This window comes from Vespa velutina, chromosome 10 (assembly GCF_912470025.1).
Source record: "Vespa velutina chromosome 10, iVesVel2.1, whole genome shotgun sequence".
Taxonomy (NCBI): domain Eukaryota; kingdom Metazoa; phylum Arthropoda; class Insecta; order Hymenoptera; family Vespidae; genus Vespa; species Vespa velutina.
The window spans coordinates 5550638-5575991 of NC_062197.1; the positions used below are offsets into that span (position 1 = coordinate 5550638).

General features: G+C 29.7%; 3 protein-coding genes across 11 annotated transcripts in view; 1 reads left to right on the plus strand and 2 right to left on the minus strand.

The window, feature by feature from the left end:
* Positions 1 to 3736, minus strand: part of LOC124952490 (G protein-activated inward rectifier potassium channel 3-like) — a 28546-nt gene extending 24810 nt beyond the window's left edge. Inside the window, exons 1-2 of one of the 5 annotated variants that reach the window (XM_047502458.1) lie at positions 2220 to 3736; positions 991 to 1693 (exon numbers count right to left, since the gene is read on the minus strand). In XM_047502458.1, the coding sequence (XP_047358414.1) occupies positions 991 to 1268 (278 nt within the window). In that variant the 5' untranslated portion in view covers positions 1269 to 1693; positions 2220 to 3736. Of the gene's footprint in view, positions 1 to 123; positions 231 to 990; positions 1949 to 1978 lie in introns of those variants that run through there. The other 4 variants (XM_047502457.1, XM_047502455.1, XM_047502456.1 and 1 more) reach the window with 4 other exon arrangements.
* LOC124952498 overlaps positions 3001 to 25354 on the plus strand; it is a 35233-nt gene continuing 12879 nt past the window's right edge. For 2 of the 4 annotated variants that reach the window (XM_047502484.1, XM_047502485.1), the window contains exons 1-3: positions 4782 to 5766; positions 5842 to 6490; positions 6584 to 6794. In XM_047502484.1, coding sequence (XP_047358440.1) covers positions 5690 to 5766; positions 5842 to 6490; positions 6584 to 6793 — 936 coding nt within the window. In that variant the 5' untranslated portion in view covers positions 4782 to 5689 and the 3' untranslated portion in view covers position 6794. Of the gene's footprint in view, positions 3863 to 4757; positions 5767 to 5841; positions 6491 to 6583; positions 6795 to 25354 lie in introns of those variants that run through there. The other 2 variants (XM_047502483.1, XM_047502486.1) reach the window with 2 other exon arrangements.
* LOC124952501 (BLOC-1-related complex subunit 5) lies at positions 6823 to 8953 on the minus strand. Of its 2 annotated transcripts, XM_047502496.1 has the most exons (3): positions 8852 to 8953; positions 8053 to 8377; positions 6823 to 7985 (listed from the first exon to the last, which is right to left on the minus strand). In XM_047502496.1, the coding sequence occupies exons 2-3, from the start codon at positions 8355 to 8357 to the stop codon at positions 7484 to 7486; spliced, it is 807 nt and encodes a 268-aa protein (XP_047358452.1). In that variant the 5' UTR covers positions 8358 to 8377; positions 8852 to 8953; the 3' UTR covers positions 6823 to 7483. The 2 variants fall into 2 exon arrangements, with proteins under 2 accessions (XP_047358452.1, XP_047358453.1); XM_047502497.1 differs by having other exon boundaries at positions 6823 to 7979; positions 8053 to 8918.

A 25354-nucleotide genomic window follows, 5' to 3' on the forward strand; every position in this document is an offset into this window, starting at 1 on the left:
TTTATATATATATGTATATATAAAAAGAAAAAGAAAGATGGTTATCACTATAAATTATTATTTATAGTTGTCACTATAAATAATAATTTATTTATAAGCACTTACTTTATTAATAGCACTTACTTATCGCCAAAATAACAGTTTCGAAGGTAAAAAATCTTCATTTCTCGTAAGAAGCTCTACGATTGAATGCGAACAGCATGAGGATGTTCGATGTACTATTTTGTTTAGCTTATTGGACAACAATTATTTTTCTTTTCCTTGTTTTTCATTTTCTTTTGCCTTTTTTTCTCTTTCATATCTAACAATCATCGTGGCACACGTTTACAGCACTTGCGATAATTAAATAGTAATTTTAAGTTTAAAGATAATTTTTAAGATATTTTTATAATGGCGGAAAGAATTAAGGGACTTTATTCATTATTTTGTATAACTTTTAACTTGTTAATAACGATTAAACAATAGAATTCAGGCCGAAACAATATGTAGAAGTTACTGAAAAAATATAATTGTAAATAGCAAAAGATCCTTTAAAATATAATTCTTATCAAAAATTTTTTTCCACTTCGTGTTACTTTTATTCTCATTATATCTAAATTCATCAAACACATAGTATAAAAAATCCTTCAAGTTTTGTTCTTTACATAGGACTCTAAGAAAAAAAAAAAAAAAAAAAAAAGAAAGAAAGAAAAAAAACAATATTCATTACAATAACTACCAAGCGAATAACTTTATTATCAAATTATTATTATTATTATTATTATTATTATTATTATTATTATTATTATTATTATCACAAAATTTATATTATAAAACGTTTGATTTATTAAAATACCCATTATTGTGAAAAACTTTAAAAAAAAAAAAAAAAAAAAAAAAAAAATTGTTCGAACTATATCGAAAAATTCTTAAAATAGATAGCCTTCTCTCTATGTAAGAGTAAAACGATAAAATTATAAATAGGCAACTAAGCTAAAAGTTCGTTCTAACCTGGTCAAAAGAGGTCCGGACTCTCCTCTGAAGCTGATCCTGTTGAAGGCTCTTCTTTGAAAATTACCAAGAAGGCTACGTTTCTCTCTCGAAGAATCATTTCTTCCAGTCTCCTCGAGACAGGATTCACCAATATTTTCATGACCATCTGCACAGGGTCTCAACAATTCGGATGCATTCAATTCGTTTGGTTGTCCAGTATTGGTATCAGTCGTTGAATGTTCCTCCGGTTCTTCATTGGCATTTCTCCTCGTTGCGAGCCTCTCGATCGTCGGCATTTCGTGATCCTCTCAATCCTCCATCCTTCTCTCTTTCTCTCTCTCTCTATCTATTTATCTATTTATCTCTCTTGATCGATGTTACTCAATTCACTTTTTTATACTATTATTTGAATATGTACATAAATATTCAGTCAGAATTAAATTAATTCTTTAAATTGATCCTTTATTTATATAATTTTTTCTTGCCATGTCCATCATCGTTAATCGAAATAAAATATCTTATTATTATAATCTATCTATTTAAAATCTATTCATCTTCTATGCTCCTCTTCGTCGGTTATCTTGAAAATCAACTAAACCAATTATGAAAAAACGTCCATCGTCCATCTCGTTCGACACTCTCCTCGTTCTTCATTTTTTTTTTCCTTTGTTTTTATTCTTTTGTCCTCTTTTTTTTTTCGATCACAAATTTAACCGAACACCTTTACAAGATTATTTTTAATAGAAACAATAATAACATACGTCGTCGCGAACGATCGTTTGAAATTAATTCTATCGATTTTTCTATTCTCATCTAACATCATCCTTTATAGCTATCTGATCGAATCCAATTGAAATGACAAATCATTTTAAATTATAAATTTAAAATAAATATATTTCATCGGAACATTATGAATATAATATAAAATATTGTTCAATCGAATAAAATCATTATTTTTAATTTGTTAAATTATTATTTTTATTTGTTAAATCGTTAATTAACTTACGATATTTCATCATTTGAATTTCGATTGTCACAGTTATAATTGGAGAAAAGTAAATGACGATTTGAAGAGTTTCCATTTAAATACGTTGATCAAAATAAAAAATAACATGGAAAGAAAAATCATCTTTGAAAATTTGTCATATGTTTTAAAATTATTAGACGTAGTCAAAAATGAAGTCAAAATATATATATATATATAATGTGTGTGTAAAAAAAAAAAATGAAGAAAAAACGATAAGTACACTATAACGATGTAACCAGCAAACGAACTATAAGACCGGCCGGCATTCTACTCTTATGTAGGTATCTCTCACTCTCAGTCAGAACCGCGAAAGGAACCGCTACTTCCGTTCGTCTTTCTTTCCTCACTTTTCTCCTCTCTTCTTCACCGTTTCCACCTCTTTCAAATTCTCCACGCACTATTGACTTCGTTCCGTCGGTACGTACGTTAAGTAGAAAAACTTTTCGCGAAAAAAAAATGGCGCCATTATCATATTCACGATTAACGTAGTAATTTCATTTAGCTTAATAATATTTCGTAGGTAAAATTGTCGCACTATTATAACGCCTTTCGTCATTGTTTTCCTTCGATATGCTATTTTCATTTTATTTTTCCTTTTTTATTTTTTTCGTCCTTTTCTTTTTTCTTTTTCTTTTTTTTTTTTCTTTTGACTCGCTTTTTTCGAAAGTCACGTTACAACGATTTCGCGGTATCACGCGTCGAGATTCGTCGTCATCGGCCTGCATACACTCAACTAACATAGATCTATACAGTTACATATGTCGTTCAAGAAAAGCCAACGCAGCGACGAAGAAATGTTGTTCGCTTGTAACACACGCGAATACGTAAGTGCGTGACTCTTTAGATACGTGTGCCGGCAAAAGCGAAAATAATCCTCTCTCTCTTTCTCACTCTCTTTCTCTCTTTCTCTACCTCGCTCTCTTTTCCTTTCTTTTTCTCCTTTCTACGCGCGCGTGTCGCTATCGTACGCAGTCGTAAGCGATCGTGCGTGTTCGTACGCGTTCGGTCACGTTCGTACGCGTGCGTGCACCCACGCGTGAAAAAGTTAGTCGGTCGACAAACGAATACCACGTGTGTTCGAGTTTTTTCTTTTTCTTTTTCTTTTTCTTTTTTTTCTTTATATCGAGTTATCCTACACCTTATCCTTTTACCCGATCATTACCTTACCAATCTATCCTGTTCCATCACCATAGATATATTTTCATCCAACATCAATTTATTCGAATCTAATTAACTTTTACAATCCGGTTCTCTTTTCCGTCTTGATATTTACCCTTCACTAGATTCCTCTAACGGTATTCTCAACTGACTTTTCGTATGTTTAATCAATCAATCGAAGTACTCGCGCTATTACTAATTAACGATTTTAAGGATTATTATATAGGTTATTTTTTTTTTTTTTTTACGCACTAAAATAGAAAGCTTTTATAGATGATCGAATTTTGTTTGTGCTTGTTTTAAATTGAAATGATTAATTTTAACGTTCTCATCGTTTATTTAAATTAATATAAAATGCACTCACTGATTTTTTACGACGTTGCCGTTGTTTTATCTCGCTCTATCCCTATCCATTTATCTATCTATCTATCTATCTATCTATCTATCTATTTATCTATTTATCTGTCTGTCTTTAAAATTAACTCGCTGGATTGATAAGAATAAAAGCAAAAAACGCAAACAAACTGAGTACGTTCTTTAAATTAACGGCGCATACGAAACAGAAGGTACGTTCTCGTTACTGACGCAACGACACAAGTGGCTTCATATACATGCATAGAAATATGAATAAAGGCATAAACTAGTTTTAACGTTCACACGACTCTTGGATACGTCACCGATAAAAAAAAGAAACGAAAGTTGAAGGTAGGTGAACATTGATTTTGAAATTAATTGATTGTTTTTTTTAATCGAACCATTCGAAAATAATAGTATTTTAATGAGATAACTTAACTCGATATTTTTCTTCAAAGATACGTAAGTAAAATTTTGTCTTCAGACGAACAATATATACTTCTCTATCGTTAATTTATTTATAAATATCATTTCGTTACGAATTTGTTAAATTTTTCGATATCGATCAATCTTTCTTATCGACGTTCATTGTATACAGGTTTCGTAATTTTAACGCTAGATGGTACATTATGAACTTCTCAATAATAAGTAAAAAAATAATACGTTCTTACACGCTTATGTATCTTCATACTTTCGATGTTTTATATTTTTACTATTTTTTTTTTCTTTTTCTTTTTTTTCTCAATAATACTCTACATATTTGTTTACAAACTTCATGTAATGAGATTCGAGCAATCGGTATTGTTTACGATATCTTATCTTTCTTTGCAACGTAGCAAATGTACATCGTAATATACATACACGCTACATTAAACTAATTCGCCGCGTTTTTACCTTCAATTTTTTTTCGAATTTAACGTTCGATCAAAATTTTCGTAAAGTGCTTACTTATAAACTTTTATCTTATTGTCAATCATTTAATAATTTTATTTCATGAACGAACAATTTTCATAGGTTAATTAACATAGACGTAGTTAATTTTGTTAATAGGGAAAAAAGAAAATAGAAATAGAATAGAATTTTGTTAATAGGGAAAAAAAGAAAAGAAAAAATAAAAGAAAATAAAAAAAGAAAAAGTAAGAATTAATTCGAAATATGAAAAAGCACATTTTTTTTTTCTATTTAATTTGATATCTAAAAAAAGCTATGTATGTACAGATTTTTAAAATAATAATTATTATTATTTACTACTATTTTTTGTCAAATTTCGACATCTTAATTCCATCGAAAGGTATGCTTTCATGTTTGGATCTTGAATTTTCTCTATAATTTGTTTTTGTACATCCAAATTATTAACTTCAAGAGAATTACTCAGTTTCTCTGCGTATTGAATCCAAACGCAATTATTACAACCAGACATGCAGCAGTTGGTAGGCTCTGTAATATCTTCTATAGAGAGAGAATCATCAGCTTTTTGTTGACCTTCGATTTGTTCATTAGACATTTCTGTATTTTGGTTATCGCTAGAACATAGTCTCAAGGTCATGAATATACCCTTCCAATTATCGTAGGTTTGTCTTTTGACGCTATTTACTTTTGAACGAACCAGATTCATTGTTATTTAGGTTAGATAGATGGTCATTTGAATGTATATTTAGAACGACATTGATGTTATTTTATTTATCTGATTGTTAAACGTACGTTTAACAATCAAATAGTAGATATTTAGGGTATACTTAGAAAAGTGGCTGAAGCGAATGTTTTTAGGAAGAAAATTTCTTTCGTATGATCACAAACTCGTCTTTTTTTGTTTTCTTTCCTTTTTTTTTTATTTTTTTTTTTTTTTAACGTCATAAACGATAAATAGACAAATAGATATCTTTTACGTGAGATAAATAAGTAATCTTGAAGAGACATCTGGCGAGATATATACTGAAATACGTTTTCAAAACTAGTATTTTACGATATAAATTTGTAATAATATTATCTCGATGTTATTGATAACATTTTGTAAATTTGTATTTATATTCTATTGAAAAATTCTAATGGATAATGAATAATTTCTTAAGCTTTCATTTTAGTTTTTATGTAGTAGCGTGTAAATAAATTGTAATATCTTCCACGTGGGTTTACGTTGGTTCAATGTCATTTTGAAAATAATAAATATTGTTTGTGACAATGGGTCGCAAAATTCCGGGGAAGAAACATCGTGGCGTCAAGGATCCTGAGAAACAGCGTGCTAAACGATTAGCTGAGTGAGTTTTCTTTCGACTAATCATCATTGTAAGTTAGTGTTTTTGAAGGTTAGCAACGTTGTTATGAATTTGTAGGTTAGAAACAAAAATAAACGCTCCGCCGAAAGATGTCAAAGAGCAAGCAGTATCAAAAAGTTTGGAAAATTTTATTAGACTTAAGGAAGCAGTTAAGTCAGGTAAAATAAGTAAAGTGAAGAAAGTAAGGAAAAGGAAGAAAAATGGATTAATATGCGTCGGGGGTGAAAAACCAAAGTCGTTACATCCTAAATCAAAACCAGAAAAGGCAGTTCCAATATTTCAACAAAAACCCGACGAAAGTAACAATCGATTTTTTTATCGGGTCAGTCAGGAGACTCATGCTTTTCTTAATGAAACTGCCTTTGAAAAGAAATACAATGTCGTTGTAAATAGAAATTCTAATACTGGAGAGGTCGAAGGTATATCTAAACGTCCTAAAGATGAGTTGGATGAATTAGAGAGATTAAGGGCGAAACATAAAAATATTAGAAAAAAGAAAAAGAATAAAGAAGGCGAGGGTGATATGAACCTTAGTAAATCTCAAAAAAGAAGGCAGAAGTTGTTAATTAAGAAGAAAAAAAAGGAGGAGGATTTAATTGACAATTTTCAAATATTTCAAGATGATGTGAAATTTGGAGAAACAGTACATGCACCGCCTACATTAGTTACCAGACCTAAAAAAGCTAATCTCACGGATACTATCAAGGTAACCTTTAATAACAATTTAACTATAAATATATACTATAGATATATGATATATTTACATTCAATTTTTCATATTAAAATTCTTTTCCAATAGCCAGGAAAGAAAAATTTGCTTCTACATTCGTTATTCGCAAAAAATGGTTCATCCAATAGCAATACTACAAAATCGGTTGTCATTGATAGATCTGGTAAACGTAAAAATCTACCAGCTAGTGAAAGGAGACAACTGGAAAAAGAACAGAGCAGTGTTATTGCAGCATACAGACAGTTGAAAGCTAGGCAATCTGCTGATGTTGATATTTAGGGTATGTATTTATAAAAAAAATATATATAAATGATTCAAAATTTATTTATTCTTCGTTTTATTTTTAACACTTATATATATGTGTCTATATATATATATATATATATATATATATATATATAGGCACATTTTTATAATATCTCTAACATTTGTTAAGAAGTCATAAAAAGAGTGATTTACTTCTTTCTTTTAAATAAAGTAGATCCCCTTGTATTCTATTGCTTTTAATATATGTATATGTTCATATTATTAGAAGAAAAAAAGTTCTAGCTTCATTCTCTTAAATCTCTCTATTCCTTTTTTTTTTTTTTTTTTTTTTTAAATTATTATTATACAATCGTTGAATTCACATGAAAATAGATGTATCATACAAATCCCTGTTTTTCAAGATTAAGCGCATTGTATATAATATACAATATTGGTGTAAATATTAGAAATCTATATGACTGAATATAGTGTGCAGGTAGACCTTGTAATCCAAAGTGGTAACTATTCAAATCACTTATAAGTATAGTTATAAATTTTTCCATATTCATTCTACTCACATCTAGTTTTACAATGGGATGTTGATTTGTAGACAGAGAATAGAACTTATGTAGGCATTTCTAAAGTTTAAATCTTTGTACGTCATGCATCAAGCTGAAAGAATATTTTTTCGAGCTATTAGATTCGTAATTGTTATATTTGTATCTATCCTGTCGTCCATACAAATGGTTCTAATCTGTCTTCGATCGGTAAGAAATTATTAAGTGTCTCAAGACTCTCTAATGTCTGATTAAGAAGCGAATGACATTTGGTCAGTTGTCTGCTAAGTTCATGTACTTTGTTTAGTTGTTCCGTAAATTTTGCAAATTTCTTTTGTCTTTCTACAGCCAGACTCAAAATTCTATTAACTTCAGCTTCAAGATTAATACATAGAGCTGCTTGTTCTCCAGCTATCATTTGTGCATTAGTATTAAGATGATGTTGATATCGGGCGCATACATTAAATAATCCAATGGGATCCAATCTTTCAAGAACTTCTGGATCTCTTACTCCTGGTGGTAGATTCAAAGTTCCACGCATAATTGGTAGAAACATTGGAATACTCTGTAATTTGACTAGATCTGGATCTTTTTCTGTGCTAGGATCCGATGCAGCTGGTTTAACCACCACGATATTGTGAAGTTTGTCAGATAATGGTTTTCTATGACTGATAATGAAACAAAGATTTCATAAATGAAAAAATAATTATTAATAAGGTTCGAATGATTACATACCTATGAGTGAAGCTATTTCTTCTCCTTGATATATCCTGTGCTCCTAAACTTTTTCCCCTATACAATTGTAATTGTTTGTTGCTCATCTTCGGAGAGTCTCCGATAGGTCTATTTACAGTATAAGATATATATGGTAGATCAGAATCTGAACATATGCTAGCACCAGGACTTGTACATCTAGGTGGAGTATCTTCTGGCACTTTTTCGCTGTTTGGAACGCTTTTACCACGACGAAGTTGTCCAGTCCTAGCTCTGCCATTACTTGTACTCTGAGTACCACTTTGTGAGCTTTGTTCAGAACCCATTTTGCAAGTACGTAGTTTACCTTTTATATCGTTACAAAAATCACAATTTTTCTTGTCAATATTCCTAATAATGATTTAAAAACTTGCATTTTCATTCAATTAACAAATATATTTACGTTGACACAAAGAGAACCGTAATTAAAAGCATTATACGAATCGTACGATTAGAGAATATAAAAAAAATGTTTGTCACGTCCAGTAAGATGTCATATCATAGATTTTTTTTACGTGCAATAGTTTAACATAAATACTTTTTAAATAATGCATTATGATCCAGGATCATAGTATCACCAGGTATACCGGTACAAAACAAATTGTTTATAAAATTAAATTTAATCAATAATAAGAAAGTACGTAAGTGTTTTGATACATATTCAAATGCAATTAATGTTATTAATATATCAAGTTATTAAACTATCGTATTCTATTTGTAAATATCCTTATCTTCACGACATTATATGTATATAAATTAATTGGTAATTGCAAATAATTACTATTATCTTTGTATCCCTGTTGTCAAAAGTTTCTCTCTTTTTTCACCATCGATTGTCGTCTTTAAGATGTTCAATCAGCAGTTACAATGTTCTTTAGAATTGTAGCGACATCTGCCGTAAAAACGCATAGTCTTTTGAAACATCTAGTATCTTCGTTATCTTTGATCGATATTTACGAAGTGACCTTTTTTTTTTTTATCTTTTTAATTAGATATGATCATTATCGAATAAAATATAATGTAATTGATTCTTAAAATAATTTTTCCATCATTGTACTTCGGATAAATGTATTAATTTATTTTTTTGTTAAATCAATAATTGTACACTTTTTTTCATTTGCTAATATTATTTTCTTTATGCAATAATTAAAGTCAAAATTAAAAAGAGTATGAAATTTTTAATAAAGATATTTCAAAGTTTTGTTAATCTTAAATGTAATAGTCAACGAATTATATTGTTTGATCTCTTGAAAATTTACTTCGTTTGGCTCGATCAAATATCGAAAATTAAAAATTGTCACCAATGATAATTTCAATATAAGAAATTTTAGCATATGAAATTTTATCGGGAAGTATGTCATTTACAAAACAATTTTTTCCAACGATAAATAATTTAGAAAAGAATTAGGTATTAAAGAGATGCCTTACCTTAAAATAGATTTTAAAAATAGATATCGCGAAAATGAGTTGCATAAGTTGAAACGTTTGAAGATGAAAGTTCAATCTGGTACGAACGACGTCATAATGTAAATTACACGATTGGAATATTTTTTTACAAAGGAATGCGTTTGATCGTATTGATTTCGAATTTGCATAAATATAGAATAGACGTCACTTAACTTGAAGCGTTAAATGTTTCTTTCTCATTCTCAGAAATCATAATGCAAATTTATTACTATTGATATCTTTATTACCAGATTTGTCAATATGAATGTAAGAAACGTTAACTTTGCTTTGTATGTTAAACTCACAATTGGAATTCGGATAAACGTAGAGATGAAATATTTTTGCTTGGGTGTTATAAATGAAAATGTTTCCTGAAATTACAAAGCAGAACATAGGAAAGAGTGAGAGAGAGGGAGAGAGAAGGAAAGAGAGTGTATGTGTGAGAGAAAGATTGAGAAAGGTAGGCACACTACGTTCTAATATTTCCATTTAGCCGTATTGTACAGCCGAATAGAACCAGGTGAAATTGTAAATAATTTCAAAATTCTTGTATAAATGGACAAGGCGTTTAAATTTTCCTTCGTAATTCCGTACATTCGTCTTCGTAATAGAAAGGATTTCTTGTCGTAAAGTAAAAACGGCGAATCCTTGTTACGAACTAAATTGAAAATACACGTTTCAATTCTTTTCTTTTACTTTTTTTTCTTTCACAATTTAAAACGTATGTTTGTTCGTTCGCTTTTTTTTTTTTTTTTTTTTTTTTTTTTAAATAAATTTCTTTACACAAAATTTCAATAATGTTCATTTTTATATTATATTATTTATCGTTACTAAAACGAAAAATTATTTTTCTTTTATTTTTTCTTGTTTGATTTTTTTGTCTTTTTTTCCTTTTTTTTTTTTTTTTTTTTTTTTTGTAATTATAAACTGTAATACTCTTTCCGCATTTATTGGAAATTATATATTAAATATGATTACGTTGTAAAATGATATATTTTCATATTTTCTCATAAAAATTATATATTCGCGAAAGCATAAAACAACCCGCAATAAATAAATTCTGTTATTCGATATCAAAAGTTGTTCGAAAATTTTTCCTATACAATTGTATAACCGCATACATTTATTTTTTTTGACAAATTGAACGAAATAAATGAAAATTTTTGAACGTAAAGATTTACCATCGGAGAGTTCAATTTTCGTATACGCAAATAATTTCAAGTTTAGGTCAAGGTACGGTCCTTTTCTTTTTTTTTTTTTCTCCCTTTTTCTAGTTGACATAACACGCGTTATCTAGAGATGAATCGAGACTGATGGAGGGCACCTCTTTTCAAACTGGGCCAAAAGGGAACACGTCGTTGCTCATTTGGAAGTTGCAATCTCGGGATAAGAATCATCACGGAATGCATAGGCAAGAATAAGCGTGCTTGCTCGCGTGCTAGAACGAGAGAGAGAGAGAGAGAGAAAGAGGGAGAGAGAGAGAGAGAGAGAAAGAGAGAGAGAGAGAGCGAGAGAGAGCGAGAGAGAGAGCGAGAGAGAGAGAGAGAGCGAGAGAGAGAGCGAGAGAGAGAGAGAGAGAGCAGATGGAGATGGTAGGGATGATGGTAAACATAAAAGAGACATTAAATTTGAATTGTTCATACGGTAGCACGTCACTGACCGCAACTTAAAGAGGCATAGACGTAACTTAAAAAAAAAAAAAAAAAAACATAGATTTCTTCCTCATGAAAACGCAAAGTGAAAAGTGAAAAGAAAGATAACGGGAGAAAAAAAATAAAAAAAAAAAAAAAAAAGACAAAAAGAAAAAAAAATTATTTTATTCTACAAAAATTGAAATATCATAAGTACGTATTAAAAATGTTGTCAAAGTATTAAAAAGTACATATAAGAGTTATAATCATACGGATAAACACGCATATGCTTTCACTTTCTCTTAAAACAGTTTTAAGGGGAAAACGAACTCGTGCCGATAATATTATTTCTGATCGAAACGAAATACGGATTTACAGTTTAGAAAAGGTAGCCCGTTAATTATAACGATAAAATTTATAAAAATGTAATAGTAACTAAGTGATATTAAGTGGTGAAAATCAAGCCAGCAATAGGTGAGAAGAGGAAGAAAATAATCAGATTAGAAATGACTTAGACTATCTAATCATTTGTACGCGAGAATTAAATTAATTATCAGCATGTTTTGAATTATGTTTTTTTTTTTCCAAGAATCTCGAGATTATTGATATATCATATTAATTTTTTTTAATATGTATAAATATTTATTAAATATACGTAAGGTAAAATTTATTTTTTATATTGTATTTATGTGTATATATGAGCCGTTTATTTTGAAAGTGGCCTAACTCCATTTATCTTCAAATCGAGATATTTAAGGGTTTGCGTTTCAATGAATTTAAAAATATACGTATAGGATACTTATGAGTTATACTACTTAAGTGTATCTAAGGGTGTTAAATTTATAGTTCCTATTAAAATAGTGGCAATTATTAAGTAAATAATATGCGTTTTCTTATCAAGAATGGAGTTAGGTCACTTTCAAAATTAACAATCAGATTCATTATAAAATTTGAAGGTGCCCAAGTCCATTCAACATAATTTAAGATGCTTCAAATTGAAAAAAAACAATACTCAATTTATTTTACATATCTTTAAAACACTTCGAAAACTTAATTTATGCGACTCAAAACATTTTTTAACTACATAATGTACAAAATTACGAACAATAATTTATTACAAAACAATTTACTACTCATCTAGATTGTGTGTGTGTGAAAGGAATTTGAAGAAATCATGATGTTCCGGTGGTATATATCGTAATAGATCAATTATGTCCTTGAATTTTGCTGTTGTAATTTGTCTGATATTTTTATACAGTGGTGTCAATACAATATTTTCGAACTTTCTTGGTCTACCCCGACGTGGTAATAAATTCAGGACTTTAAAATTTTCATTTTCATTCATTGATGTCTTATAGAAAATTTTATATTATAAAAAAATATTTTTTATTTCTTTTTAATTCAAGGATTTTCATTTATTTGTATAATAATTTTTACAATGATTCACGTTCAAGTGTTTCATCGAAAAATAATTTCTTTTTTATTTTTACAAATTGAAATTATATACAAACGGAAAACGACGTTTAAATAATAAAGTCTTATTTGTATAAATAACTTTATGGAAATTAAAACAAAAAAAAAAATAAATAAATAAATAAAAAAGAGAACAAAAAAAAGAGGAAAGTTTCTGTTTCAATAATCACTCTTAAACGAATAATAAATGTTTCATCGAAATATCGTTGCCCAAACGAAGCCACGAGTTTTTCCGATAAACCTTCTAATACGATACGTAAGGCTTTTCAATGAGATATTTATTCCATTTTAAATCGAACAAATATTTTTTTTTCTTCTCTTTTTTTTTTACACTTGTCGGTAAACAAAAAGAAATTAATATATTGTTTAAAACATAATATTATTTATAATAAAATCATGCTTATCAATTCAATCGTTATGATATGATTGTTTCATATATCTTTTTGCGCAAGTGCGTATTGGAACATCTGTTCGTAAAGAATTCCTTAAGATGAGACGAACGACGATTTAAATTTTTATAAGGCTATTTAAAGTCTTTCTACCTGAAATTTAGAAGAACTTCTTTTGTACTACAAGAGACTGAGAAGGAGAGAGAAAGAATGACTAAATATCCCAGGGGGCGAGGCTAACCTGGCAGGGGGCGGGGCTAAACTGGTCGGGGAACGGGCTAATCTAGTAGAGGGCGGACCAAATACCCCAGGGGCGGTGCTAATCAAGTACGGGCGAGGCTAAGTATTCCAAGGGCTAGGTATAATTTAATAGGGGGCGGGGCCAAATACCCTGAGGGAGGGGATAAAATGGTAGGAGGCGGAGTCAAAAATTCTGGGGCGGGGTTAAATTAGTAGGGGGCGGGGCCAAGTAAGCTTGGGGAGGGTTAAACAAGTAAGGAGCGGGGCTATATTAGTAGGAGGCGGGGCCAAGTACCCCGCGGCGGAGATAATCTGGCAGGGGGCGGTATTAAACTGGTAGGAGGCGGAGCTAAATTGGTAAGGGCGGTGCCAAGTACCCCGGGGTGGAGCGGGGTTAAACTGGCAGGGGGTGGGACTACACTAGTAGGAGGCGGGGCTAAATTGGTAGGGGGGTTAACCTGGTAGGGGGCGGGGCTAACCTACGGGGGGACTAACCTGGTAGGGGGCGGGGCTAACCTACGGGGGGACTAACTTGGTAGGGGGCGGGCATATACTATGTATCTGTATCTGTGTGTATGCATAGAGAGTAAGTCGATGGTGGAGAACATGTTTTCCTGGAAGAAACCTTTTGGAATTTGTATCCGAATTCCCAAAGGACCTGTTTCTCTCTCTCTCTCTCTCTCCTCGATTTTCTAAGATAATCATATAGTCATATAGTCAATAGTTAGTATAGTAATTTATAGTCTTTTGTAGTCGTTTGTAGTCAGTATAATATTTATAGTTAGTAGTTATATACTCAATAGACACATAGTCAGTAGTCAACAACTTTCACTGTATGTACAATTTTCTACTACCATGGGAATCACCGCGATTAGATAAACCGTGTTGTGATGATACCATTAACCCTTTGAATACTATGGGCGCACATATTGGTCCAGCGAAAGCTATCGATATAGACTATGGAAGCAATACGCGCCTGGCAAAAAATTTTTGTAATCATTAAGTGCAAATTGCGATAATGATGTTTTCAATAAGAATTCATTGTTGACGATAATGGCAATTCGTTCTCGTCGACGTTATTGTTATTCTAAAAAAAAAAAAAAGAAAAAGGGAAAATGAAGAATAATTATGTATATATATAATATTTCGATAATATACATATATAATTTAATATTATTTTTAAATATTTTATATTACTTTTTAAAATTTATTTTATGTATATTATACATGTAATAAAATATAAAATATATGTCATTTTATTTTGTTGAATATTTTCGCAAGCATCTATCTATCTTATATTATTTAGACATTTTCTATATCTATATTTATATCTATATCTGTACCAGCTTTTTTTTTATTCAAATACATTTTTAAAATTGACTTATTTTAGTATTAGCAATTCCAGTAGATATTTTCTTTTTAGATGAATGATTTTTTTTTTTTTTTTTTTTTTTAGGAACATCGTATAGGCACTATTATCGCGTATTTTATGCGAATAATACGATAATAGGTTTTTCGATCATCGATTTCTTACTTATCAATAGTTCGATGAAGCTTTTTGCATGCGCAATATTTCGTACACGCAAAGGTCATCGAAAATGCAATGACACATCGTATTGACATTATCACAAGCAAAGTTAATTTCCCTTTAACAGCTAGTTATTGTCCGGCACGTTATGAAACGCGTCCTTTCAAAGTGAACGTTTCGGTAATCCTTGAATGTGTTACCAGTTTGCATATTCACGAAAAATACGTATGCGGTGAAATACTTTTATTAATTCTACAAATTTATTTTATTATTTATTTATTTATTTATTAAAAAAAAAAAAAAAAAAAAAAAGGAAAAGGAAACGAGAAAGAGGAACGAACAAACAAACAAAATCATATTAATTAATTAATAAATAATTATTATTTATTAATATTCATTTATTAATTTATTATCTCTACCTAGTAACTTATTTTTTATTTTATAGATTAAAAAAAAAAAAAGAAAAGAAAGGAAGACAGAAAGTTTTTTATGTGAAGTATATATTACTTAATATTAGATAATAATAATTAGATCGTTATTATATCTTATTCAATATTAGATTGAAATTACAATTTATTTGACATTGATTAGAATAAATCGATATATTGCACTTATTCTTAGTAGATTTCTTTTCACGTTTCTCATCTGTCTTGGAATGAACATTTTTTTAACCACATGAGAATTTTCGAAAAGTTTCCGATGATCATTTTTTAAATAAAATTTTCGATAATCTTTTTTTTTAACCTCTTTCTTTTTATTAATTCTTTAGATATCTATCGTATTATGTTCTTCGATCGGTACGTTTATTCAGTCATTTTCGTTAAATATTTTTCGTCAAATAAAAATGTCCGACGGTCATATTTATCGGTAGAATAAGATGGAAATCGTCGAAATCGGAACGAGATCACGAAGAAAAGAAAAATCGAGGAAGGAATTCCGGATGCGAGAATCCCGATCGCTGCTTGGTATGCGGAGGAGTTTGCACAAACATCAAAATTTCGTCGTACCCAGTCGAAAATTCGCTCGTTCGAGGCTGTTTGCTGGGCAGATCAGCATAAAAATCTACCGTTTATGGTCCGTCTCTATAACTTTTTCTCGGTCAATAGAGAGAGAGAGAGAGAGAGAGAGAGAGAGAGAGAGAGAGAGAGAGAGAGAGAGAGAGAGAGAGAGAAAGAGGATGGAGAATAGAATGGAAGAGGGAGGGATAGCGTGAAAGGAGAGTGCGGGTGAACGGAAAACGATAGATTATTTCATTTTTTCACCGTCGATGTCAACAACGTATTTATAGCTTTTTTTTGTTTTTTTTTGTTTTGAAATTTTTACTCGATCTTATCGTGAATTCAAAAATAAATAAACAAAAAACAAATAATAGTAATAATAACTGGTTGAACGATCGACAACCTTATCTACGTTCGATCGAATCGTATTATTTATGAAGCGAGATAAACGCGTATCAAGTGTGCGTGATAACGAGCTTGACTTTTTAATCAAACACGATTGAAATAAAACGTTCGATGGATTTTATTGGATAATACATCGAATTATTTCTTCCTTGTTGCACGATGAGCACTCGTCTAGAATTAATCTTGAAATATGAAAGAAAGATAAGAGTTACGTTAAAACGGAACGAAATTGATAATTGGACGATGATTTTTTCATGCCTTTTGTTTAAATCTTTCATTTTCTTTTCTTTCTTTTTTTCTTTTCCATTTTATTTTCTCTGTCCTTTTTAATACTACCGACTATATTTAAATATTTTCTGACAGTTATTTTAAATTTTAAATCATTTTTAATTTTATAATTATTGGATTTATCTAAAAATTTATTCCGGATAAAATTTATCATAATATGAAGTGAAGTTGATCCTTAATAGTAATGTTATTGCTTTTGTGAAATAAAGTAATGATTATTTAATTGTTTTATTCGAATAAATTTCCTTCGCATTTCTTTGTCAATGGCGATTAATCTTATTTTAATTTTATTGTGAAAGAATTATTTTTCCGAATTATATTTAATTTTTTATCGAAATAAATTGTAAAATATATTTAAATTATATCTGTCTAACGATAACAAAAAATAAATCACGAATAAATTGCATATATTTATACGAATTTGTGTTTAATGAATAGCTTTTTTGGGAATTCACGTGAGCGCACACGTAAACACAGTTATTATTCGCCGAAAATGTTAATGTAGGATAAAAATAAATTACTATTTTCTAAATTGTTATATTTAGTTCAAACATTAAGTTTGTTATTTAAGAAACTTATGAATATTTGGATGAAATATATTGTTTTATTTTTATTACTACCATGAATGTTAAAACAATGATCAGCGAAATTTTTAAAGGAAACAACAAATAAAGAAACTTATTTTTTTTTAGCAAAAGCGTTATATTTTAATGACCGTGATGATATGAGCAGTGGAATATGAAAAATACAAAATAAATACCTTACATAATTATTTATGCGAAATATATTAATCATACGAGTTACGCAAGATATCTATGTAGTTACGCTTTCTAGATCTACGTAGATGATACGTATACGAATCTTATTTATATTTTTCTATTAATTTCTATTAATTTTAACAATTATAATGATAATAATATATACTTGAATAATTATTCTTCTATACAAAGATGGAAAGATAAAAAATTTCAAAGATAAAAATTGTTTCCTTTTATCAGTAAAGTATTTCTATTAATTTGCATTCAATTTGTATACGTCGATTCTACGACAAATACAAATTAAAATTCATCGATCGATTATCTCAAGAATGAACAATAAAATTAGATATTTAGTATATCTTTATAATATCTATGTCTATTATTCATTAACTTTAACCTTCAACATTTAATACTTTGTTAATATCTTTCGTATGTTTTTCTTTTTGTTCAAAAATTTATTCATTTAAAAAAAAAAAGAAAAAATCTAACATGACATAGCTAATTTACAAAAAATCTGATATATATATATATATATATTTATATATATATGACATTTTACGATATGAATGTATATTTACGTAAGTTATCCGTTATGTACATAATCTAAATATAATGTTCTCATTCGAATATCACGTTAGATAGGTAAGTAAAGCCTTTAGATCGTTCTCTGACGACTGTTTCAGACGCGTTTGATGTTGCTTAATGGCAATGCTGTAATCGAGTTTGCTGTCATGTGCAGCTTTCTGAATGTGCGCGCGCGCTTACGATCGCTCGTTCCATTGTAAAGTGCATTCGCGTACTTGTGCACGCTCGTCCGAAAGTTCCTCCTCGAAGGACGAGGACGTTTCAATACGTGTCTTGTCTTCTTCGGACCTCGCACCGGGTCAAGTCGTTTTGCATTTATAGCAAGTGAGTCTCGCGACATCGTTCTAACTCTATTGTCTTTCTACTCGACTCTTCGAGTTTCACCGAAACTCCGTTTATCTTTTATTTTTAAATTTGTTTACGCATTAAAAACAAAAAAAAAAAAAAAAAGAAAAAGAAGAAAAGAAAGACAAAGAAAGAAAAATAAATACAAATAAAAGATGAAAGAGAGAAAAAACAAAGGATCCTCTCTCGATTTATATTCGATCTATAATTATTCGATTAAAAAACGTATTCGTTTTAATAACTTTTACAAAATGTTTATTTATTAATTCTTACATTATCGATCATTGTTTTAAATATTAATATTTATATAATAAATATGATCGTAAATTATAATTATACTGTACTGTATAAATATATACATCCTGTTATTGTCGTTGCATCAATATGAACATGCATAATACTTTTAAACGGAACGATGATAGTAAATGAATATAATAATTATCTCTTTCCCCAAACGTAAACATTATTGTTTTCCTATAGTACGATAATATAATCTATCGATAAAAATAAATTATCTATCATATCTGTCGATAAGTATAAATCATCCGAAAAGAATTAATGATCAATTTATGAGAACTTATGAACGTATGCAAAAAGGGAGAAATAAATTATTGAAATGAAAGAGGCAACGTAATCTCGTTTATTATAATAAAATAATTTCGTTCAGTAATTTATTTTTTTTGTCTTTTTCTTCTTTCTTTTTTATTTTTATCTTTTTTTTTTTCTGTAGGTTTCTTACAACATAAAGTTTCGTAAAATTTTCTTATCTAAAAAAAAAAAAAAAAAAAAAAAAGAAAAAACGAAGAAAACAAAAAAATTTGTCACAACATATCGATTTTCTTTTCTTACAAACGATATATGTATAATTAATGAACACCATAGTAGTAGTATCGTTGAAGGGGTGGGGGTAAGTCAAATGACGAGCCAGTAGAAGGGATAGCGCGAAGTTAGGAAGCCGCGTGCGCGCGCCTCTCTCGAGTCAGTGAGCAACGAGCTCTCGTCGCGTGAGTGTTGTTGTGTTGCGACTGTCCTTTAATATCGTTCGACCACGTGCGTGGATTTTCTTTCTAAACAGTTAATACAATACCCGACATTGATATATCTATATATATATATATATATGTATGTATGTATATATATATATATATATGTATATATCTATCTATGCGTTAAGATTTTGATTTTGAAATTTGTCAACATCTCTTTTCTATTCAAAATTTGTCGATTATTTCATCCATTGAACTCAGATACCAGCTCGTAGGAGAAAACGGATTTTCCTCCGTCACTACGGAAGAAAGGATCGCGTGACCGAAAAACGGATCGAAACTTATTACGATTCAAATCGAATCTCAAATCATATTATATCGAGGTAGGTATGTTACATTTTTTCTTTTTTTTTTCATTCTGTTTCTTTTATATCTTCTTTTTCTTTCTTTCTTTTATGTTTTTTCTCCCCCTTTTTTTTCTTTTCTTTTTTCTTCTTCTTCTCTCCATGCGATATATCATATATATATATATATATATATATATATATATATATATATATATATATGTATAGTTGTTGAATATTGAACTATCGCGGGCGTGTATGAGAGCGTTCGATGGGATTCGATGAAAATTTTAGATTGGTATTCAGGAATCACAAGGAAAGGCGAATGGGTCACTGAAATATTTACGGAATCGATCAAGCTGCGTTTAAGAAGAAGAGAATGATCGGATGGCATAGGTGCTCAGCTTCTTCCTGATTTGATTGAAATTGAAGTCGGTTTTGTTTAAATTAAAAATCAGATTTTATATAACGTAAGAAAAGTTTGAAATTATATGTACATACCGTATCTACGTACATACATAGCAGATTTTTCTTGTTCGTTGACTTGAGAGAAACGGCAAGAAAGTTTATTCCATTAGCTGCTCTCGAGCCGCTGTGGCAAAGAAATCCGATGCAAAGAAACGTCGAGCTTTTAACAGTTAATATTGTTTCTACTATACTCGCACTGTCTTGTGAAGGAAAGTGCTGTTCCTCTTGGTGTAACCGTCTATCCTATTCTTCTCGTATTTGAACGCACACAAGGACGACATCAATTTTCATCCTTAGTCGATAGGATTATTTTTTTTTTCTTTTTTCTTTTTCTTTGAAAGCTGAAAAAAAGAACTAAGAAAGGATTAACGCTTTTTCTTCGAAGAATATAACGACGAAAAAATTCTGATTTTTATTTTGAAAACATTCAAATACATTCTACGATCAAAATCAAGTCATCAAATTATTCATTTGTATTGTTTATCATTGACATTGCTTAATTTATTTGTTAGATAATTAATAAAAATAAATGATACATTGTATAGCCATTTAATCGTCAAATAGGATATAGACGAGTGTATAATTAAAAAATGTTAATCTGTTTTTATTACATATTTTATTACATATAAGTAAAAAAAAGTCTATCGCTATAATAAGGAAAATAATTCATTTTGTTTTAGTTTGAAAATAATTTTCTTTTTTCTTTTTTTTTTTTTTTCATTTCATCAATACTATTTTCATTGTATTGATTTATTATTTATTTATTAATTAAAAATACCGAATGCTATGTGTTTCTCTTATTGTTTCCATAAAAAAGAAAAACAAAAAAAAAAAAAAAAGAAAATCTCGAAGTAAAGCCTCGTTCATGATCAATATAATTTTGTGTAATAGTTTGTGGGTGTAAATTTTTTGTTCTCTTATATAATATTCTTTTAAAGCAAACTACGATAACAGACCCCAAATAATACATTTTAAACAAAGTAAACATCCAGTGGTCTTTAATATTGTTACATTCGAGTTTCTAATATTTGTATACGATGATATTCTATAGATTACTCTTTCGAAGCGTTTGTATTGAGGGAAAACTCTTTGGTGAAGTCAAGCAATGAGGAATTGGGAAATAGTTGCACTGGAAGTAGACTATTTGGTTGGCGCGTCGTTTCATCTTCCGGTTTGTTTAATTAAACAATAGTCATTGACGGAAATGGAGCGAGAAGATCATTCGACTCCCTCTCTCCCCCTTCCTCCTCCTCCTCCTTTTTCCCTCGCTATTCTCTTTACATGTATTCTGCAGTTAGATTACTGTTTTGACAAAAATGGAGATACGGATATAAGATGACAAAAGGGATTACGAATGACCTTTATGTAATTAATTTATGATACTTCTCTCTCACGTGATAATACATCCTCGTATGTAGTTAAATATAAATCTTTATATATATACTCTCAAATATTTGTTGTAATAATTAAGAAATCATTATGGATTTGATATAATATGAGTGGTATAAAGAGTTTCGAAGAAACTGTGAGAGAGAGAGAGAGAGAGAGAGAGAGAGAGAGAGTGAAAGAGGGAAGGAAAACTGTGTGGGTGGTATTTTCAGGGCCGATAACGGTCGTACGGACGAAAATTCACAGTGAGCGCTTTTGAATATAGATACGACATCAAAAATAGTTCCAGTTGGCTCAAGTTCTTGAACAGTATTACACTTCTCTTTATTTTTTTTGTTTTTTCTTTCGTTTTTTTTTTTTTGTTTTTTAATTTACAACAAGAAGACGGTTTTTCTTGTTACTTCCTTTTTTTTTATTTTTATTTTATTTTCTTTTCCTTTTCTTTTTTATTTTTTTTTGATATTTACGACTACGATAAATCAAGAAATTGTTTAAGTTGTGGAATATATGGATAAAAATATTTGTTGCTTTTTTTTTCTTTTTCTTTTTTTTTTTTTTTTTTTTTTTTTTTTTTTTTTTTTTTTTTTTTTTTTATTATATGTATAACGAAAATTGTCCAGTCAATTTACGAAGTTAATCGAGGATGTTATTCTTCTTGGTTTTATTTTTTTTTATTTTGTTTTTTACTTTTTTTTTTTTTTCATCACGAAAAACTACTAGTCAACTTTGTTACCATTCGTCACCTAGCATGAAGAGGAAACTTTTGAACGAGCCGACTAGATTAATTATTAAAATCGATTAAAACGATTTACGGTGCTTGTTTTCCAACATAGAGGCGAGCATGCTCGTTTTGTATAAATATATCGCGATATTGGTGGGTACTACGTTTCTTTTTTTTCTCTTTTTTCTTTCGTTCTTTCATGGAAAATACGATGAGGAAGGTGGAGGAGGAGGGGCAGAGGGTGTTCCATAACGCACGTTCCTATTAAGTTTATATTTGTTTTTCGACAATTCCACGATACAAAAGTTAACTTTTCAAACATTTTTTTGAAAATTTCAGGACTTAAGATGGAATTCATTGAGTTTAACGTTTCCTATCTACGATGAATATTCACGCTATCAAGATTCGTGGAACTTTATCAAAAAATAAATATTACGATTTAAAGGAAAAAAAAAAAAAAAAGAAAAAAAAAGAGAAAAAGAAAAAAAAGAAAAAAAATTGTCAAAATATTAAAATCTAAAATTTAGATACTAATGCATATTTTTATTTGTAACCGGAGTCAGTTCAACGAAGATATTTCATTTCTAAAATATTTTATATCATAAGAAATATGGATACTCGACGATATTACGATCCTCTTGAATTATTTCAAACGTTACTCGATCGTTTCAATTCCGAAAAAAAAAGGGAAAAAGAAAAAAGGTAAAGAAAGAAAAAAAAAATAGAACATATAATTAGATAAAAATACAAATTATTAAATGTATAATTATCGAATATGTAGCTCGGACATATTAAAAATAACAACGCGTTCAATAATAATTTCTTTTTTTTTCTTTCTCTTGAAAAAAAATGTGTATATATAGATATAGATATATATATATATGTGTGTGTGTGTGTGTGTGTGCGTGTGTGTGTGTGTGTGTGTGTATATATATATTTTCGATATCACTGAAAGAATTCATATAACGTTGAGAACTTTATAACGGAAAATTTCCGTTCATATTTAATATAGATCTAAGATATAGATATTGGAAATAAGCTCTTTATATTTCAAGCAACTTGTATGCGTTGCATTTGTTCATTCTAATATCGGCGAGCAGTGGGTGGACGAGATAAGACCTAATCAAGGAGATGCGGTTTTATCCATGGCAAACGAAGACACACTGCGACTCGTTCAGAAAAGAAGAGACAGAGAGAGAGAGAGAGAGAGAGAGACAGAGAGAGAGAGAGAGAGAGAGAGAGAGAGAGAGAGAGAGAAAGAAATAGGTGCAAAGAGAGAAAGATCGAGAGAGAAAGAAAGAGAAGGCTTGACGGAAAATACGTGCCTGACATAACAAAAGAAGTTTAAATTTACTCTGAAAGAATCCTCGCGGTTTATCGTTGCAATTTTATCTTGGCCTTTGACAAAGGTTATCTCTCTTTATCTCACTCTTTCTCTTTCTTTCTTTCTCTCTTTCTCCTCCTCCTCCCTCCCTCTCTCTCTCTCTCTCTCTCTCTCTCTCTCTTTCTCTTTCTGCTCTGGTCTGGTCTGTTCTGCTCTGCTCTGCTCCGCTCTGTCTCTCTGTCTGTCTCAGCGATTAAATGAATTTGATTGTGCTCTTTACAGAATTTTATCCGTACATTTTCACTCTTCTTTCTCCAACTTTCCGTATGTAATCCAGGTGGAATGAGTTTCTTTCAAAAGATTTAATTTGTAGAAATCGATGATTTTTTCTTTTTTCTTTTGAAAAAAATTAAAAAGAAAGAAAGAAAAAAATAAAAGACAGAGTATTAAACGAAGTTATTCGTTAATTTTCTACCGTATCCATATATACTCTTATCATTTCGCAATTTTTTTTATCTACGAAAAAATGAAGAAAACAAGAAGGAAAAGAAAAAACGGCAACTAATTACAACACGTACGTGTTTGCCTTTGAAACGATTATCGCAACACAATAACGTCGGTTCGGTATATTCTAAGTGAAACATTTATATTATAAATTAAAAAAAAGAAAAAAAAAAAAAAAAAGAAAAAAGATAATTGTCAGTCGCGTACTTTTGAAACAACCGTTAAAGTCATTGAAATTTTCCGATCGTTCGTTTCGAAACTGTCAAGTAAAGTTATAATCGCGTTACGTTAGATGGCCCATAGAAAAGTTCGAGGAATACGAGATTCGTTCGACGTCTCGTCATCGACATAGAAAAAAATTTCTTAATCCTTTTTGGTATTGATCGTGATACCGGATGTGAAATTGAAAGTACATAGATCGATTAATATGTAATATGTATACTCGTGTGATTTTCTGTTTAGTATTGGTTGTTTGCAATGAATTAAAAAAAGAAAGAAAAAAAAGAAGAGGAAGAGATCAAAATGTGCACTCGTCTGATTTTCTGTTTAGCACGTTATTTGTGATGAATGAAAAAGGAAAAAAAAAAAAAAAAACAAACTAAAACAGAGAAAGAAAAAGAAAAAAAAAAAATGTATTTTTTCATCTAACCGTTCAGTTACGTGAATTGATGAAAAATCAGAAAGCGATTGTCGCGTTGAATTTAATTGGTTACAAACATAAAGAAACAGAAGAGAGGAGGATGAAAGAAGAAAATTCAAAGGTTGCCTTGTCGGAGTTATCGGGGTAAATTGAAATGACACGCTTTTGTTTACGATTAATTAAAGGAGATTCCCATTTGTAAAGCTAACCAAAGGTCGAGTACCAATTTGCACTTCTCCTACATACTCCATCGTCATTGGTCTGCCCTGAGTATCACTCGACAAACCTATCGGGTTTTCTTTTGACTATTTTTTCTTTTTTTCCCTTTTTTTTTTCCATTTATATGTATATACATTTTTATACTTTTCTTTCGAAGCACTCGAAGATACGAATCTTTGTTTTTTTTCCTCTCCATAATTCGTTAATATTTTACGTATTCATTATTACCAATTGTTTTCATATTGCTGTGTCATTGAAATGAATAATTAACCGACTATCATTGTTCCTGTTTTTTTTTTATTTTTTATTTTTTTTTTTTAAATATTGTCGGTTATTTTAGAACAGCCATTATCAAATAAATTTACGATGCATAACGATGTTCCATATATGTATATAGAAAACAAGTGTACATTTGTTACGAAATGCATATTTTTTATTCGTTTTTCACATAAAAGAAAAGACAAAAAATCAATCCATCAATAAAATATATTTTGCCGTTGCTATAAACATTGAATGTTATTTGTTTTCTTTTTTCTTTCTTTTTTTTGCATAGGCGGGGGAGTGTGAGTCGTTAAAAAAGAAAGAAAAATAAAGAAAAAAATA